Consider the following 18,171-nt stretch of genomic DNA (forward strand, 5'->3'; position numbering starts at 1 on the left):
CGACTTCGGTACAGCAGATGCTCTGGCCGTTCTGACGACATCAGCGGCATCCAAGCCAACAGTATCCGAGACAACTGCACAGCGCTCCGGCTGCTTCAGGCCTTCAGCAGCTCTTCTCAAGGTGAGACATGAGAAACCTGTGATTATAGCGTCTCTGTGTCCCGCCTGTGCTTTATGCGGCTAAAAGACACGGATGTCTCTGTGAACGTGTGCGTGTTTGTGGGGGTAACGGATGGTTAATGGATGCTGTGCGATGCTTCGATGCTGCTCATATTCCTGTCTGGCTCAAATAAGGAGAAATGGCGAACGATCTGTTTTTATTGTCATTATTATTATTTACATGTGTCTGCGCGCCAGGCTCGGAGCGCGAGGCGTGCTCTCCGTCATGTGGCACGCGCTCTATACATCAAAGCAGCCTATTGCATAATTGCCTTTCCACGTTAGTGAAGGACATGGAGGCCGTCGTGGGTGAATTAGGCGGTCTGGCTTTCCAGAAAAACGCCTGAAGGGGCTCGCAGTGTTAGTTGAGGGGTGTTGCCGCAGAGGGCAGGAGGCCTGTGCTGCTGTTCTGATACTCGGACCCATTTTTTGTTCAACAGTATGAACATTTCTGTGGTGCCTGTTGGACAATATGCAGTTCAGTACCTGAGCACGACGCTTAGCCGACGACTGGCCGATGGTTGGCCGACGGTTAACCTGGTCTGACCAGCTGTACAGCTTTGCTTTATCCCTCCTAAATTTGTGGCTGATAATAGGAATGACTGACCTTTCTAAAATTCAGTATCATGATTAGGTGGGCGAGATGGCGAAGATTAATATTTAATTAATTCATTCATTAATATTCATTAAATTAATGAAATTATGATATTTGGTAACATTGCGATCACTTTTACTATAACGTTACACAATGTCACGATATTTGCTTTGTCAGACATCAAGGGCCATATTACTGAAATGACTGTATCTTCTTTGCTCAGTCACCATGGCAACTTCAGTTAGGACTGAGTTTAGGACAGAAGCTATTACAGAACAACCGCTCTTAAGTTCACAGTCTTATCCATTAACTCCAGATGAGAAAACAGTATTACAGAAACATAGACTGGACTAAATTTCCTAAATTCTGTCCTAACTTTAAGACAACAGCAGAGCTGTCAGTGGCAAGCAGCACAGTCCACTATAACTGGCATAACGTTACATTTATCTACACTGGAAAAGCTTTGACTTACGATGGTTTTCTAGCTAACCGTGTTTTAAAAGCCCCAGACGCTGCACACACGATCTCCACCGTCCCGCTTATTACCTTCGTGTATTAATGTTGATGGGAAATCACCAGTTGCATTATTACAGTGATGGTGGTGAATAATGAAGAGACGGAGCTGAACGTGTGTCTGTTTATTAGGAGGAACAGCGTTAGCGCTCTCGGCTAAAGCGTTTGGGAAACTGAAACTGAAACTGGAGATCAGCGAAGCTCTGATAAACAGCAACGTTGCTGAAACAATGTTATTAACTTCAAATTTATCGCGCTTAAATTTCACTTGACTTTTTTTTTTTACCTCAGAAACAGTAGCTAAAGTTAGCCGTCTGGCTAACCAGCTTGATTGTTTTGATTACGTACCTATGTTTCAGCTGTGCTATGGTTGGTTGCTAGGTAACAGACGTGGCAGTTGATTATCGGCTTTATTTCCTAACTTGGGAGAAGATGCTGTAAGATAAGATTCCTAGATTATGGTAAGATTTCATCCTGTAATATGAATTTGTACAAAAAAAGTCTTATCTTGACATGTCAGATCTTAAATTAAGACAAAAAGAAGGAAATTTCTATCATACAGTCTCAGAAGTGTTACATTAAAAATACTATCAAACTTGATTTTTATTCAACATTTTGCACTGTTTCGCTAAACCAAGTTAAATGGGACTGACTTTGCAGTCTTTATAAAGAATCATGCTGTTGGTCAGCGCTTTACAGTTACTGACAATAGCCACAATATGTTCAGAAGAGTGTATTGTATTGTAACATAATTTATCCCGTTAACGATATAACAGTATATATTGTTATACAGCCTAACCCTCATCATGAAGGTTTCCAAACATATCACAGTACTGGATGATATTTATTGATTTAATTCTTAATGCTTTGTAACTAATGTCTTATAAACCTGACGTCTCCTTTTGTCTCTTAAAATGACACAGAAGGGAACCACACACTATTATTGATGTTAACCAGACAGAAAGAAAACCTACTATTTATTTACTTTTTGCACAGTTCTCTTAGAACAATATGAAGCACCCATTAAAGGAGATACAGCATATATACTGTATACAGACTGAATATGTCTGATACAGTCAGATCCAAAAGACGTGGCACCTCCGGTCGAATTAAAACGTTGATTTTCTAAGTGAAAATAACACATCCTCTACAGAGAACATACATTTTAATACATGGGTACTGTTTATATGCTGAATTTAACTTATTGAGGGAAAAAATATAAAAGGTCACCTGTATTTTATAACTGAGGCCTTATTTTATACTCAGCGAAAAAATTAAAAGAAATTGCATACCTACGTTTGTTCCCTTTAGACAATGTGTTATTTACTTAGAAAATATGACATGTATTTTTGTAAGTTAATGAAAAAGAAGTAACTGTGCCTTACCATTTACAGAAATATATAAAACTCTCTTTATATTAAACTCTCTCTGGCCATGTGCCAGAATATATTACTCCAGTGATGTCTGTAAATGATGGTGTTTATCAGACGCGCTCCAGTGGTTGGATCATATGCCAGGTACTGAGGGTTTTCACTGAACTGGGAAAATCTGCTATTAGTTACAGAGAACAAGCGAACTGGTTTCATTTGAACCAGCGAACTGTCATTTGAAACTTTTACTCTAATTATATCATATTATCAATCCCTTGCTCTGTATCAGCTCGGCAACATTGCAAGTGAGGGTCACCTTCAATGTTCTGCTTCTTTACACTTTAAAAAAATCAGCAAAATGTGTTGTTTGGTGAGGGGTGCCTAAACTTTTCCACACAGCTGTTACATTACAGTTAGCTGTCAGGTCCTGGATACAATAAGTGGCTAAAATTAGAATAAAAAAAGCTAAAAACAAACTGCTTAGTAACCGGAACACGTGTATTTTTGGGGAGTTACATCATAGACTCAATGCCCGTTATCATCAAATATGTGGCCTAAAATAGAGCTAAAGCTGGAAAGCGTGTATGGCCCAGCCTTAACTAATAACTCTTCATTTCAATTTCAGCATTATTCTTGATATAAACCACAGTTCCTACTGAGGTGCGTGTTGCTTTGTTCTATGTAGGCCCACATGGAACGGCTCAATGTAGAATGTTTCAGGCTTACAGCCCATTTCTGATGGACCTCACGCTGCTGTATTATTTTCACTCTGTGCTGGTGTCAGGATGCAAGGTTAGCTAGAGCTACAACTCCACCATTTCACAGTAGTTTTATAGGGATCGTTGGATACTGGCAGAGCAATCTAGAGATTAAGCTCAGCTGACAGACAAACTGTTAGCAGGTAATTTATGTGTGTATGTTTGGTACAGTGTCTCTAAGTAACTGTAGTCAGTGCTCTACGAAGCCCTAGTGTAACAATTAGAGGGCTACACCAAGCCTCTCTATTGAATTGAATGTGTTCTTTATTTTTAATATAACATGTGGTTTAGAATAGTCTAGAAATCATGATATATTTTGAAATAGGATAATATTTGCTTATGGGGTACTAAAAAATGGACTTGGAATCTACATGGATAAAATACATGATATCAACACATTTGCTTTTTTTCACTTTTTAGTTTTTAGTTGACACGTTTGAATCAGGATCCTAAAATGTATAGTGCTGTGCGAAAGTCACAGACCAACCTTCATCAAAATGGCCTTTTAAATCAAAGTTGTTCATTTTTCAATATCAGATCAGATTGGATATAAGATAAGATATAGTGAAATTGGGACTCGTAACAACCATGCAAAACCTGGTAGACCACCAAACTCCATATAAACAGTGTTTAAAGCTTTCACCTGTGAGAGAGAGGAGAAAATCAAGTCCCACTCATGATTCAGATCTAAAAAACCCAGAGGAGTTTCTGTTCATTCTTCCACTGTGAGAAGACTCTCAACACTATGAGTCTGAAAGGATGCATAGCTGTTAAGAAGCTCTTACTGAGAAAAGGAGATTAAAAAGGACATTTACAAATCAAACGAAGAAGCTGCTGCTGTTCTCAGAACAATGAACTGACCCATCCAAAGTCCAGACTTCAACATCACTGAAAGTGTTTGGGATGTTTTGGATAATGAGAAGCAGAAAATGCAACAGACTTCTAAGACTGAACTTTGAAGTCTGCTGAAAAGAATGGAAGCTGTAATAAAGTTCTGACACACTAAATACTGAAAAACTCATATTTTGTTATTGAGACTTCTGTGTAATTTTCTGTTGGATATGTTTTCTACTTTTTTTCTGAAGCTGAAAAATGTATAATTTGTACTTAATGGCCATTTTGACTGGAAATACATGAACGGGGGTCTTATGATATTATTATGAAATGGTTAACCATATATTGACGGCTGTGAGAAGCACATTGCCTTTTTATTCATTAACTATCAGCTCCTGAATAAGTGATATGTGTAATTAATTATTCACTTTCCTGCTGTAGGCTTCATTACACTGCTGTAATCCAATAAACCCAGAGCCATGGGAAAGGAGAAACTGCATATTAACATAGTGGTCATTGGCCATGTGGACTCAGGAAAGTCCACCACCACTGGGCACCTCATCTACAAGTGTGGTGGAATAGACAAGAGGACCATTGAGAAGTTTGAGAAGGAGGCTGCTGAGGTGAGACAGTTCAAAACACAGAAATGACTCAGACAAAATGGTGCACAAAAAAAGCCAACAATCATTTTTTAATAATGTTTGTGTACTGAATTTATATATATATATATATATATATATATATATATATATATATATATATATATACAAAACCCCAATTCCAAAAAAAGTTGGAATGCTGTGTAAAATGTAAATAAAAACAGAATGCAATGACTTGCAAATCCTATAGACCCATATTTCATTCACAATAGAACATAAAACACATGCACTATATTGCCAAAAGTAGTTGCTCGTCTGCCTTCACATGCATATGGACTTGAGTGACATCCCATACTCAATCCATAGGGTTTAATATGATGTTGGCCCACCCTTTGCAGCTATAACAGCTTCAACTCTTCTGGGAAGGCTTTCCACAAGGGTTAGGAGTGTGTTTATGAGCCCAACCCCACATCATAATCCCCCCTCCACCAAACTTTTCATTTGGCACAACACAGTCAGACAAGTACCTCCTGACAACTGCCAAACCCAGATGGAGAAGTGTAATTCGTCGCTCCAGAGAACACGCCCCCACTGCTCTAGAGTCCAGTGGTGGCGCTTTACACCACTACATTCAACGCTTTGCATTCTGCTTGGTGATGTAAGGCTTGGATGCAGCTGCTCGGCCATGGAAACCCATTCCATGAAGCTCTCTACGCTGTTCTTGAGCTAATCTGAAGGCCACATGAAGTTTGGAGGTCTGTAGTGATTGACTCTGCAGAAAGTTGGTGACCTCTGCACACTATGCTTCTCAGTATCCACTGACCCCGTGCTGTCATTTTACATGGCCGACCACTTCGTGGCTGAGTTGCTGTCGTTCCCAATCTCTAATACCGCTGACAGATGACCATGGAATATTTAGCAGCAAGGAAATTTCACGACTGGACTTGTTGCACAGGTGGCATCCTATCATGGTACCACGCTGGAATTTACTGAGCTCCAAAAGCAACCCATTCTTTCACTAATGTTAGTAGAAGCAGTCTGCAGGCCTACGTGCTTGGTCTTATATACCTGTGGCCATGGAAGTGAATGGAACACCTGAATTCAATGATTTGGATGGGTGAGTGAATACTTTTGGAAATATATACTGTATGTTGAAAATGAGATATTTTACCATTTCATGAAAAATATTACCTGATTTAGAACTTGATGGCAGCAACGCATCTCAAAAAAGTTGGGACGGGGCACAAAAGGCTGGAAAAGTAAGTGGTACTAATAAAAAAAACAGCTGGAGGAGTAATTTGCAACTAAGTCTCATGACCGAGCATAAATAATAAAAACAGCATTTTAGAGAGGCAGAGTCTGTCAGAAGCAAAGATGGAAGAAGTTCACCAAAAAACTGCATCTAAAATTGTGGAACAATTTCTGAAAAATGTTCCTCAATGTAGAATTGCAAAGATTTTGGATATCCCACCATCTGCAGTACATAATATCATTCAGAGAATCTGGAGAAATCCCACACAAGGGATGAGGCCGATGGTTAATATTGGATGCTCATAATCTTTGGCCCTCAGCCAGCACTGCATTGAAAACAGGCATTATTATATATAGGAAATCACTGCATAGGCTTAGGAACACTTCCAGAAACCATTTTCTGTGGATTTCACCGTGCAATCCATAAATGCAAGTGAAAGCTGTATCATGCAAAGAAGAAACCATAAATAAACGGGATCCAGAAACTCCACCAACTTCTCTGGGCTCATTTAAAATGGACATATTTCAGCAAGACAATAATAAAGACAATAATAAACCACACTCATGAAATGAGAAATCTGACAAAGAATACCCAGGACTGTTGATCATCTAGAATCCTACATCAGACAAGAATGGGACAACATTCCTCTCCCAAACCTGCAGCAGTTTGTCTCCTCACTTCCCAGACGTTTACAGACTGTTGTTAAAAAAAGAGGGTATGCTACACAATGGTAGACACAGCTTTGTCCCAACTTTTCTGAGACACATTGCTGCCATCATTTTCTTAGAGTTCATGTTTTTCATGAAATGGTAAAACATCTCACTTTCAACATCAGATATGTGTTCTCTGCTCTATTGTGAATAAAATATGGCATTTGCAAATCATTGCATTCTGTTTGTATTTACATTTATTTACATTTTCCACAGGGTCCCAACTTTTTTTTTTTGGAGTTGTGCATATACTTTTGAACATGTGTTATTCTGAAAGACCAACAGTGATAAGAGTTTAATAATGCAATGTTCCAATTTTCTAAAACATTAGAAAATTATCCAATTATTAATTTATTTAAGCTTCTAAAAATGCTGTTTTCTCTTTAATATATTTGAAATATTAGCATTTATAGGTTTGTAATCTAGAAGAAATAGTTTTACTGTCATTTACTTTTTCTATTTCCTTTTTAAAAGTGAGTTAATATTTTCTCTTTTAAAATGATTTTTAAGCAAAAAGGCTAGCATAGCTAACAATGACTGAAAACTAGTGGTGCAGATTGCCATGTAGGTTTCATGCGAACTAAAACTTCTAGTTTCCATTTACTGATATACGCTTTAACTTTGTGACAGTTAAAATTCTCTTTTAAGAGGAAATTTAATCAAAAATGCTAAAATAGCTAACAGTGACTGAAAACTAGCAGTTAAATCTCATGCTAGCGGTTTTAATCTCATGCTAACAAGAATCGCTAATTCATTTATTGCCACATAAACTTCTGGCTAAAACAAAATGTTGTTATCATTTCTGTTGTCATGAACATTAGCGTTTGAATTGTAGCGTTCTTGTTCTTCATCTCAGATGGGCAAAGGTTCCTTTAAGTACGCGTGGGTTCTGGATAAGCTGAAAGCTGAGCGCGAGAGGGGCATCACGATTGATATCTCCCTCTGGAAGTTTGAAACCAGCAAGTACTACGTCACAATCATCGATGCACCTGGACACAGAGACTTTATCAAGAACATGATTACTGGCACCTCCCAGGTCAGTCTCACAACCTACCAGCAGAGTGTCCTCACTAAAGACTTGACTAAATAGCTGTAAGTTAACATTTAGCTTTGTAGTCAAATGACTTCACCTATCCTGTGAGCACAGGTTGACTGTGCTGTGCTAACCGTGATGCCCAAGCTTTTAACACAGCTTTGTATGTGTAATCTCAGTGATGTGAAACGGTTAGCTAATAGCATTAAGCTAGCATGTAGCATTAATCACATAACTTTTCCTATTCTATTTGTGAGCACAGGTACACTGCCCTGTTGAAGTCCATGCTGGTCTAAGCTGGCTAGCTAAATAGCTGTAAATTTGCAGATGTAATTTCAGAGATGTGAAATTTCAAATTGACTACATAAATAATGTACTAAGCTTCAGCGCTAATCTCATAATCTCCCGCTCTATCTATGAACACAGGCGGACTGTGCCGTGCTCATTGTGGCAGCAGGCGTGGGTGAGTTTGAAGCTGGAATCTCGAAGAATGGGCAGACTCGAGAACACGCACTGCTGGCTTACACCCTGGGTGTCAAACAGCTGATCGTGGGCGTGAACAAGATGGACTCCACAGAACCCAACTACAGCCAGAAACGCTACGAGGAGATCGTGAAGGAAGTCAGCACCTATATCAAGAAGATTGGCTACAACCCTGAGACCGTGGCCTTCGTGCCCATCTCTGGCTGGAACGGGGATAACATGCTGGAGGCTAGCCCAAATGTTAGTGCAGCTCTGCTCTGCATATATTTCAGAATCCTAATTTTGTGAATATGGGTCCATGCAAATCATTGATTTGTCAGACATGCATCATCACTGACTTATCACCAGTTACCTCATGACTGTGATAGCGCTCTCCATCTCAGGTTCTGTTGCTGTTATACAACAGTTTTGCAAGAAAAACGTAAAGTAGAAAGTCCCAAGTGTTGTTTTTAAGTATGTTTTTAATATTCTGACAGAAAAGCAGTTCTAGTAATACAGCATTAACAACCAGTGTTCAGTGGAATGATGGAGAGATAAAAAAAAATGCTGTTAGATACTATAGCTACTAAAAACTAAACTGTTAATTACTTCTTATTTTTCTTCAGGTCACTTAAGGTTTTTGTGTTATAATGTATTACTGTGAAATAGTTAAATAGGCAGTGCCTCATTTTGGGTAATCCAGTTTCTGGTCCTGTATTTTGTAATCAGTCACTAGTAAGTACAGCACTAAGTGGCCAATCAGTTCAGTTAACTGGTAGCAATAGCAAAACCAGGACCATGAACTAGTTTAAGGATCCGGCTCTGAACACTTCTTGCGTAAGTTTTTGCTGTGTTATCACTGAGATGAAAAAGTTGTTAATTATCAGCATATTTTTGAGGATTTTTTAGCTGATGCTGATAAAGTGGGTGTCAGATTTTGCCCTTTTGGCTGATATTATTGACCAACCGATATATCAGTCAAGCCCTAATAATAACACAGGCTGAACCCTTTTTGTTGCATAATGTGGGAACTACAACTAGCCACAATTTACCATAATGAACATGAATCTACACATGAAATAGTGTCATATATTGCATCTGAATTACATCAGTTGCATGACAGCTGATTATTTATGGGTTGTAATGATATGACTGTGTGTTTCCCTCAGATGACCTGGTTTAAGGGCTGGAAGATAACTCGTAAAGATGGAAGTGTCTCTGGGACGACACTGCTGGAAGCTCTCGATGCCATTCAGCCTCCGACTCGTCCTACTGACAAACCACTGCGCCTGCCTCTGCAGGATGTTTACAAGATTGGAGGTGAGGAGACGGACAGACAGAGAGACAGACAGGCAGTAAACCTTTTCAAAGCTGACCACTGTGAGGAGCTTGGCCATCAGTCAGAACTAACGACTAGCATGCTTAGTCATCCGCATAAAAATCTTTGTTGTTTACCACTGAATGTGGTATTTTCACTGCAACGGTGGTGCTGGTAACTTAAGTTCTTTGAAATGCTTTGTTAGAAGGTGGCACTTGGCACTGATGGTGCAGCATTGCTAAATCCAGAGGTGGCTCTTCCCTTTACAGCTGCTCAGAAATGCTTAAATGCATTAGCTGATCCGTTTACTTGTAGCCTAGTGATGTTATGTCATGTGATATGTAAAGAAAGGTTTGAGGCTGGGCCATCTGTTTTTAAACATAACAATATTCTGCTACGTAAATTAAAAGGCATTTTTCTTTCGTACTCAGGTATCGGAACTGTTCCAGTTGGCCGTGTTGAGACTGGCATCCTGAAACCTGGCCTGGTTGTGACTTTTGCCCCTGTGAACGTGACCACTGAGGTGAAATCTGTAGAGATGCATCACGAGGCCCTGTCTGAGGCATTGCCTGGTGACAACGTGGGATTTAACGTAAAAAACGTCTCAGTTAAAGATATCCGCCGCGGGAATGTTGCGGGAGACAGCAAGAATGACCCTCCTCAGGAGGCAGCTAGCTTTACTGCACAGGTGAGGAGAACCTTCAGTATTACAAACGTAGGAACACATTACATTACACATGCACTTCACCAGAGTGACATAATTAGATTGGCGAGACTGGTGTGGATCCCTAGGAGGGGTTTAAGTCCCAGTTTCCCAGGTGCAGAGCGGTTACTACTAAAAATGCTTCTAAATGATTTTATACACAACCCTGAAATATTATTGTCACAACAAACATCATCATAATCAGCTTTTTTATGGAATTACATATACATTTATTTGTTTTTGTAGACCTATGTATAAAAAGCTGTTTTGGAAATGCTTTTTTTTCTAATAGCCTTAGAGTGCAATACAGTCTGCCTGCGGTTGATTTAAGGTGTCATTTATTTCATTTGTTTTAATTTTCTCTTTATGTTTTATTTCTATATAATATATGTAATTTATTGCTTCTCTTATTGTTATTACAATATCCAAAGACTTTATTTAAAAATGAAGAGAATACTTTTGTACCTGCATAGGAGAAGGAAAAAACATCCTCACCTTAAGAAACTCAAAAGGTTTGCTTTTCAAAATTTCTGTCAGTCTATTCTTTTGAAAATGCTCAGAGTAAAGAGCACAATTTTGAAGTAGTGTTAAAAAAAAGTTAGAAAATTAAATTGGCTTAACAAAGCTGTAGCTATTTAATCCCACATGATTGCCAACGTGTTTTTAGGCTGTTGTTACGGTGTCCCAGGTGGTTGCTAAGATGGTGCTAGGCTGTTGTGCTATCCTAGGATGTTGCTAAGGTGTTGCTAGGCCATTGCTAAGGTATCACAGGTGGTTGCTAAGATGGTGCTAGCGTACTTGTATGATGGTGACATAAGAAGTGTGTCTTAAAACATTTGACTTGAGAGTTTGAGGCAGAGGCAGAGGTGTAAGAATTGTATAAGAGAAATGACTTGTGTTGTGTTTGAACAACTGATGTATGACGGTCATTTGTTGAATTGGTTAAAAAGTGGTAACACTTTACTGTAGGGTACAGTTCATAAGGCTACATGACACCTACATAAGCTTGTCATGACAGCTGATATAACCCTGCATAAATGTTTATAAATGCCATTCCATTTGCTAATTTTGATCAAAGTTAGGTAATGTAGCCTTTATGACAGATGATGCCTATTTGAATAAGCATTAATAAACATGTAGGTCTAGGTCAGTTGTCACGACAAGCTTATGTGGGTGTCATGTAGCCTTATGAGCCCTGTTCAGGTGTGGGTTCTACCCTTCAGCAAAGCTTTGTGGTTGTAGATAAAAAAGCTGTAGGAGTAGCACTGCAGCATTTCTGACCTAAGAATAATAATAAGAAAACAGTACAGAAGAAGTTTTTCAAGCCAATTTAACAAGATATTTTCTTATATTGGAGCCAAAATTTTAAATCAACCATCTTTGTCAAACATTTTACTCTTTCTTCTCCTCTGTATATGTTTTATCCGTATGCAGGTCATCATCCTGAACCACCCTGGACAGATCAGTGCCGGCTACGCTCCTGTTCTGGACTGCCACACGGCCCACATTGCCTGCAAGTTTGCTGAGCTAAAGGAGAAGATTGACCGTCGTTCGGGTAAGAAGCTAGAGGACAACCCCAAATCGCTCAAGTCTGGTGATGCTGCCATCGTGGACATGATCCCAGGCAAGCCCATGTGTGTGGAGAGCTTCTCTGAGTACCCTCCGCTTGGTAAGCACTATATTTTCTGAAGGATTAGTTCTTTTTTTCAATGCTTCCTTACACTCTTCCTCAGTGCTGCTGAACGCTTTCTGGCTTGGTTGTACTGTTCAAGCAAAAACTTGAACTAGTATAGACCCTTTACGTTATTGTAGAGTTTCTTGAGACTTTATTGAGGTTCTCCATGAGCCTAAAGTGGTTATTCTATGGCATTGCTCCAAAGAACCCTTTCTGGAACCTTTATTTTTAAGAATGTACGAGTAGAAATTAATCATTTTCACCACACGTTCCACTAATTCCATCAACTATTTTTTCTCGCAAGCCACAACTGCAACCACAATACACTGATTATAATACAATTGTTTGATTGTTTACTTTACCAGTGTTTTTTTCTCCTGAAATTATTTACATTGATTGCCTGTCAAAATTATCTCATTTATTACTGACTTTTAAAATTGGCTCATTTTATACAAGAATATTTAACAGAAGACACTGCAGGTTTGAAAAGCCCAGCTCCACACACTTATTCAGCACAGATTCACACCTTGCTGTCACTCAGCCATCCATTCAGCCTGCTCTGAAGATCTGCAAAAAGGACATGCAACGACCCTTCAGGAGACAAAAAGTGAGGAAAGCACCAAGACCAGATGGTGTTTCACCCTCCCGTCTGAGGGTCTGCGCTGACCAGCTTGCACCAGTCTTTACAGCACTCTTTAATAAATCACTGGAGCTATGTGTCGTACCTTCCTGCTTCAAACGTTCCACCATAGTACCAGTTCCCTAGAAAGCAACCATCAAAGGATTGAATGATTATAGACCCACTGCATTGACCTCTGTAGTAATGAAATCCTTTGAGAGACTGGTGCTCTCCCATCTGAAGAACATCACAGATCCTCTGCTAGACCCCCTGCAATTTGCATACCGGGCAAACAGGTCAGTGGACGACACAGTGAACATGGGACTCCAGTTTATTCTTCAACAGCTTGAACACTCAGGAACATATGCAAGAATCTTATTCTTGGACTTCAGCTCAGCCTTTAGTACAATCACCCCAGGACAGCTACACAATAAAAAACTACTCCAACTCAGCGTGCCAAGCCCCACCTGCCAGTGGATCACAAACTTCCTCACTGGCAGAGAGCAGCAGGTGAGGTTGGGAAAGTTCACCTCAAACACCCAGATCATCAATACAGGCGCTCCACAGGGTTGTGTCCTCTCACCATTGCTCTTCTCTCTGTACACGAATGACTGTACCTCCACGGACCCTTTGTCACCATCCTGGACACAACTGTGGTGGCAGTGCAGTCCTGCAAGTTCCTGGGCACAACAATTACAAGGGACCTGAAGTAGGACAGCAACATCAGCTCCATCATCAGGAGAGCCCAGCAGAGGATGTACTTCCTCCGTCAGCTGAGGACGTTCAACCTGCCTCAGGAGCTGATGGTGTGGTTCTACACAGCCATCATAGAGTCTGTCATCATCACATCCATCACATTGTGAGGCAGCTCAACTACCAAACATGACCTCCACAGACTGCAGCATATCAGGTCTGTAGAGAGGACAACTGGGGTTAAGTTGCCTACACTGCTGGAACTGCATGCCTCCAGAACCAGGAAGCATGCAGAGAAGATCTCCACAGACCCCTCTCACCCCAGACACCACCTGTTCCAGCTCCTTCCCTTACGCTTCAGCCAGATGAGGATCAGGACATCCAGGCTACAAAGGAGCTTCTTCCCACAAGCCATCACTCTCTTGAACAGTTCAAATATCACACAAAACAATTCCAGCTTCAAACTGCACTTCTACATATGCTGGTATATAGCATCAAGTTCAACTCCATCCTCTGGACCTCCCGCTCAAACCAGTGTTCTAGCATCTTACTCACCTGCCATGTTAACCACCTATCTGACTGTCACCTCATTGACCCCTTTCTCTGCCACTATACACCCTAAACTGCTGCTGCACTCAGCACTTTAACTTTAGACCCATACTTTGCACATTATAAGGTTTACAGGTATGTGTGTGTGTGTGTGTGTGTGTGTGTGTGTGTGTGTGTGTGTGTCTGTCTGTCTGTCTGAGTGAGTGATGGTAGGAATGCAGGTTTTATTTTATTTTGTTATATTTTATATTTATTTGATCTTATTCTCTGCATGTGAATGTCTGTCTGATACTGAGCTCTGTGAGCTCCTGTAACCAAAACCAAATTCCTTGTATGCGTAGCACACCTGGCCAATAAAGCTTGATTCTGATTCTGACATCAGTTCTGCTTTGTTTACAATATTATGTTAGTCAATGCTTTTTGCACATGAAGGACAGTTTTAAGCTTGGGATCTGTTATACATTCTTGAAAACTAGGTGCTTCTAGGGGTTCTTTGGGCGATGTTGTTGATCAGCCAAATCATGTTTGGTGTCCAAATTTTGCTTCTTTACTTTAGCACTAAGCCTCATGTCATGTAATGTATAAGTTCTAGGAAGATCTCTTAAATTGGCATACAGACTTTAAATTATGTGACAGTTCACAAAACGTTAAAAAAGTTATTTAGCAATTAGTCTAATATTGCTAATAAACATTAGAAGTCAGCAGTCACCCAAATCCTTTTCTGTGAATACATCCTCAAAGCTTCTCTCAACTCATTTGAATCACATCCAGCTCTTCTTTAAGGTCACGCAGACTGGTCGATGTGGTTTAGGACACATTATGACTTACTATGAACTCGAAAAATGAACACTCATTTTAGACAGCAGTGCTGTGCCTCTACCGTGCAGGCATGAAGACAGATTACACTCACAATGTGAACTTTTTACATTTGTCTTCAGTTCAAAATGAAATTTGACAGTAAATCATGAATAGAAATATCGTCCATACGCCTGCATTATGTGTGCACACGACAGGCAGTTGAATTTCAGCACCACATGCATTATGTAAAATGGCTGCCTGCAGTTTCAGCTACACAGTAAAGTTTCGCTCGTTTTCATGTTCACAGAAAGTCATACTGTCTTAATCCACATCAACTAATTTGCAAGACCTTAATGAATTGTCCTGGGCGTGGTTTGAGGAGGTTGAGAGAAATTTGGGGTTGTGTTTACATTAAAGATTTGGCTGATTACTGCTCCTTGGGACCACCAGTGGTTCCAAAACACACGTCATAGCTTTCATATTTGATAAGCTACGTTCAAAAGGTGGATGTCATATGAGAGCTGTAATTGTCTTCGCCCTAGTCAAATCGATGGGTCATGTCATTTTAAACCCCTATATGACCCATTTTCCCACAAATCTGGGCTAAAAACTGTAAACAGATGGTGCTGATTCAATGATCTGCTCTGTATAAATTATTTTTATAAAAAAATACCAAGAGCGTCAAAGATTTTTGGCTTTCAGCAGTAAATTGTGAGTATATAGCAAAGGTGTGTAGATCATAAAGCACATTATCTGTTAAGTTGAGCTTATTTTTATTTTTATTATTTTTTATCATTATTACATTTATTTAATGTAGTTACTGCATAATTTGTCTTTCGATTTGGTCAAGTACATTTAGCTGGAACAACCAAAATATACCCTGGTTTCTGTGCCAGTGTAAGGGACCTTTCTAGATTCTATACTTTATGTGTAGGTTCTTTCAAGGGCAAACTGAGTTTATTGAAATGATGTTGTATCTCTAAGGGCGCTTCGCGGTACGCGACATGCGTCAGACGGTGGCCGTGGGTGTCATTAAAGGTGTCGAGAAGAAGACGCCCACCTCAGGCAAGATCACCAAGTCTGCCCAGAAGGCCCAGAAGAACAAATGAATGTTGTGCAGGGCTGCGACCTCTCAAGCCAGCCATAGCCGAATCCACATCACCCATCCGCTCCTTAGCTCCATAGTAAAAGCCTGGCTAATTATCACAATGCATCGCAAAAGTAGACGGAGGAAAAAAATCTAACCCATGACTGCTCTGACAATGATATCTAACATGTACCGTTGTATTCATGTTTGCTTTGTAGTTTGGAGTTTCCATTCTAAACTTGTGTGTGTTCCATATATGGATTGATGTCAGCACCTTATACTAGACGCAGGAGACTCTTCCTGTCTTTTCAGCTTAATGTGCAATAGTCCTAGACCCTCCCCTACAGTCCCAATTAGCCATGTAGCTAACGTTAACGTGATGAACCTGCAGCAGCTGTGAAACCTCTCTACTTGTTGTCGTAGATATGAGTTTTTACCTTGGTGTGTATTGAAATGACGTGTTGTGATGTAGCTTCAAACCTGAACCTGGTGTCTTTTTCTGGCTGCATGCATGAAGCTAAGCTAGCTAGCGCACTTTACTGAGGCTCAGTACCTTCCCTCCTTTAGCACTTTGAGTAAGCATGAGCTAAATATTTTGCACTCGCACTCATGTACCTTAACATATGGGCGTAATCCTCATGTAACGTGGGATCAAATCAAACAATAAAGACATTTTATCACTCTTTTTTGGGTGCTCATAGCTGTTGTCATTTTTACCTATATTTAAATATTCATATAAGCCAACAGACTATAGTATATTAAATAATATTATAAAGAAATATTAGGTGAAGCCTGGATGTAAGTAACTGCATATACATGAAAAAATACTCAAATCTAGCTAAGAAAAATAGATAGTTCAGCAAAAACAGTGAAGTGGCTAACATAGGGGTCAGCAACATGTGGCTCTTTTACTGACCTGTTGCAGACGCACAGCAGAATTAAATTTTTAGAGAAAAGTAAAATAATCCTCCTTTGCAGTAAAATAAAGCTGATCAGTCTAACGGTTTTAACAACAAATGGTCTGAAACATTGAAGTTAATGTAAAACTGCTTATTCACCCTTTAACCCTGAAGATCGATGCACAGACTGTTGGTTACATAGCAATGCAGATAACAGTCTATCATAGCTAGTATCTAACGAAAAGGCAAAGAGGAAGATTCAAGACGAACATCAACAATTTGGAGACGAACAAACTTACTCCGACTGGTTTCCTGATGCGTTTAACCTGCAATGAGAAGCTGTCAAACACCAAAAAGTCGCAAAGCTGAAGTGAGATTCTCGCTCACCAGCTTCTTGTCTGAATTTTCCTGTTCAACCTTAAACGGTGCAATAGTTAGATACATAATTAGCCATTTAAGGTGGAATGGAAAAACTCGACCAAGAAGCTGGCAAATGAGAAGCTGATTTCAGCCTTGTCAATAATCAAATGTTGAGAGACATTTTACAAGAAACTGTATGTACACTCACTGGCCACTTTATTAGATACACCTTGCTAGTAAAAGGTTGGACCCACTTTTGCCTTCAGAGCTGCCTTAATTTTTTGTGGCATACTTTCAACAAGGTGTTGGAAACATTCCTCAGAGATTTAGATCCATATTGACATGATAGCATCTTTGCATAGTTGCTGCAGATTTGTCGCATCTATGATGTGAATCTCCCGTTCCACTACATCCCAAAGATGCTCTATTGGATTGAGATCTGGTGACTGTGGAGGCAGTGAACTCACTGTCATGTTCAAGAAACCAGTTTGAGATGATATGAGCTTTGTGACATGGTGCATTATCCTGCTGGAAGTAGCCATCAGAAGATGGGTACACTGTGATGGATATGGTCAGCAACAATACTCAGGTAGGCTGCGGCATTTAAACGATGCTCAATTGATACTAAGGGGCCCAAAGTGTACCAAGAAAATACCCCCCATACCATCAGACCACCACCACCAGCCTGAAACGCTGATACAACGCAGGATGGATCCATGCTTTCATGTTGTTTACACCAAATTCAAAAACTTAAATCACCTTTCTTCTCCATTCTGATGCTCGGTTAGTTACATTTAGGGCATTATATGCTTTCAAAGAGGGGATATAAGACAATTATTTATTATCAAACCCTGCTAATTCTTTGGTGATACAAAGCTGAATTCAGCTATTCACAAGCTTCTTGTTCAAATTTCCCCATTCCACCTTAAATGATGCAGCCATTACAATTTGCAGGAATATTTAAGGTGGAATGGGAAAGTTAGCTAGCTAGCTTTTCAGACATTAGCATATTATTAGGGATTTTTTTAATACTTGTCATGAAGAAAATTATCATAATACATTGAAATGACATTACACTAAGAAAATACAGTGGTTTTCATCATTTTTAACTGAAAATTCTCACTTGTGGGTTTCTTTGGTCATTCCTGCAGCCATCTTGCCGGTTTTTCTTTTTTTCTCATAACA

The 18,171-nt window shown here is 39.7% G+C and overlaps 1 protein-coding gene across 2 annotated transcripts; it reads left to right on the forward strand.

Annotated features, from left to right (window-relative positions):
• Positions 1-16,413, forward strand: eef1a1b (eukaryotic translation elongation factor 1 alpha 1b). 2 transcript variants are annotated; one of them, XM_017721800.2, is made up of 8 exons: positions 1-121; positions 4,671-4,852; positions 7,647-7,826; positions 8,250-8,546; positions 9,455-9,605; positions 10,035-10,291; positions 11,741-11,975; positions 15,625-16,413. In XM_017721800.2, the coding sequence occupies exons 2-8, from the start codon at positions 4,709-4,711 to the stop codon at positions 15,747-15,749; spliced, it is 1,389 nt and encodes a 462-aa protein (XP_017577289.1). In that variant the 5' UTR covers positions 1-121; positions 4,671-4,708; the 3' UTR covers positions 15,750-16,413. The 2 variants fall into 2 exon arrangements, with proteins under 2 accessions (XP_017577289.1, XP_017577291.1); XM_017721802.2 differs by lacking the exon at positions 1-121 and adding an exon at positions 1,649-1,728.
• Positions 16,414-18,171: the final 1,758 nt, after the last annotated feature.

This window comes from Pygocentrus nattereri, chromosome 12 (genome assembly GCF_015220715.1).
Source record: "Pygocentrus nattereri isolate fPygNat1 chromosome 12, fPygNat1.pri, whole genome shotgun sequence".
Taxonomy (NCBI): domain Eukaryota; kingdom Metazoa; phylum Chordata; class Actinopteri; order Characiformes; family Serrasalmidae; genus Pygocentrus; species Pygocentrus nattereri.

What these genes read in the sequence shown, in the direction of transcription:
- eef1a1b (XM_017721800.2), top strand. Translation starts at nt 4,709, where the DNA reads ATGGGAAAGGAGAAACTGCATATTAACATAGTGGTCATTGGCCATGTG. An exon ending in TGATTACTGGCACCTCCCAG is followed by an intron (nt 7,827 to 8,249) that starts GTCAGTCTCACA and finishes CTATGAACACAG; the next exon opens with GCGGACTGTGCCGTGCTCAT. An exon ending in CTCTGAGTACCCTCCGCTTG is followed by an intron (nt 11,976 to 15,624) that starts GTAAGCACTATA and finishes TGTATCTCTAAG; the next exon opens with GGCGCTTCGCGGTACGCGAC.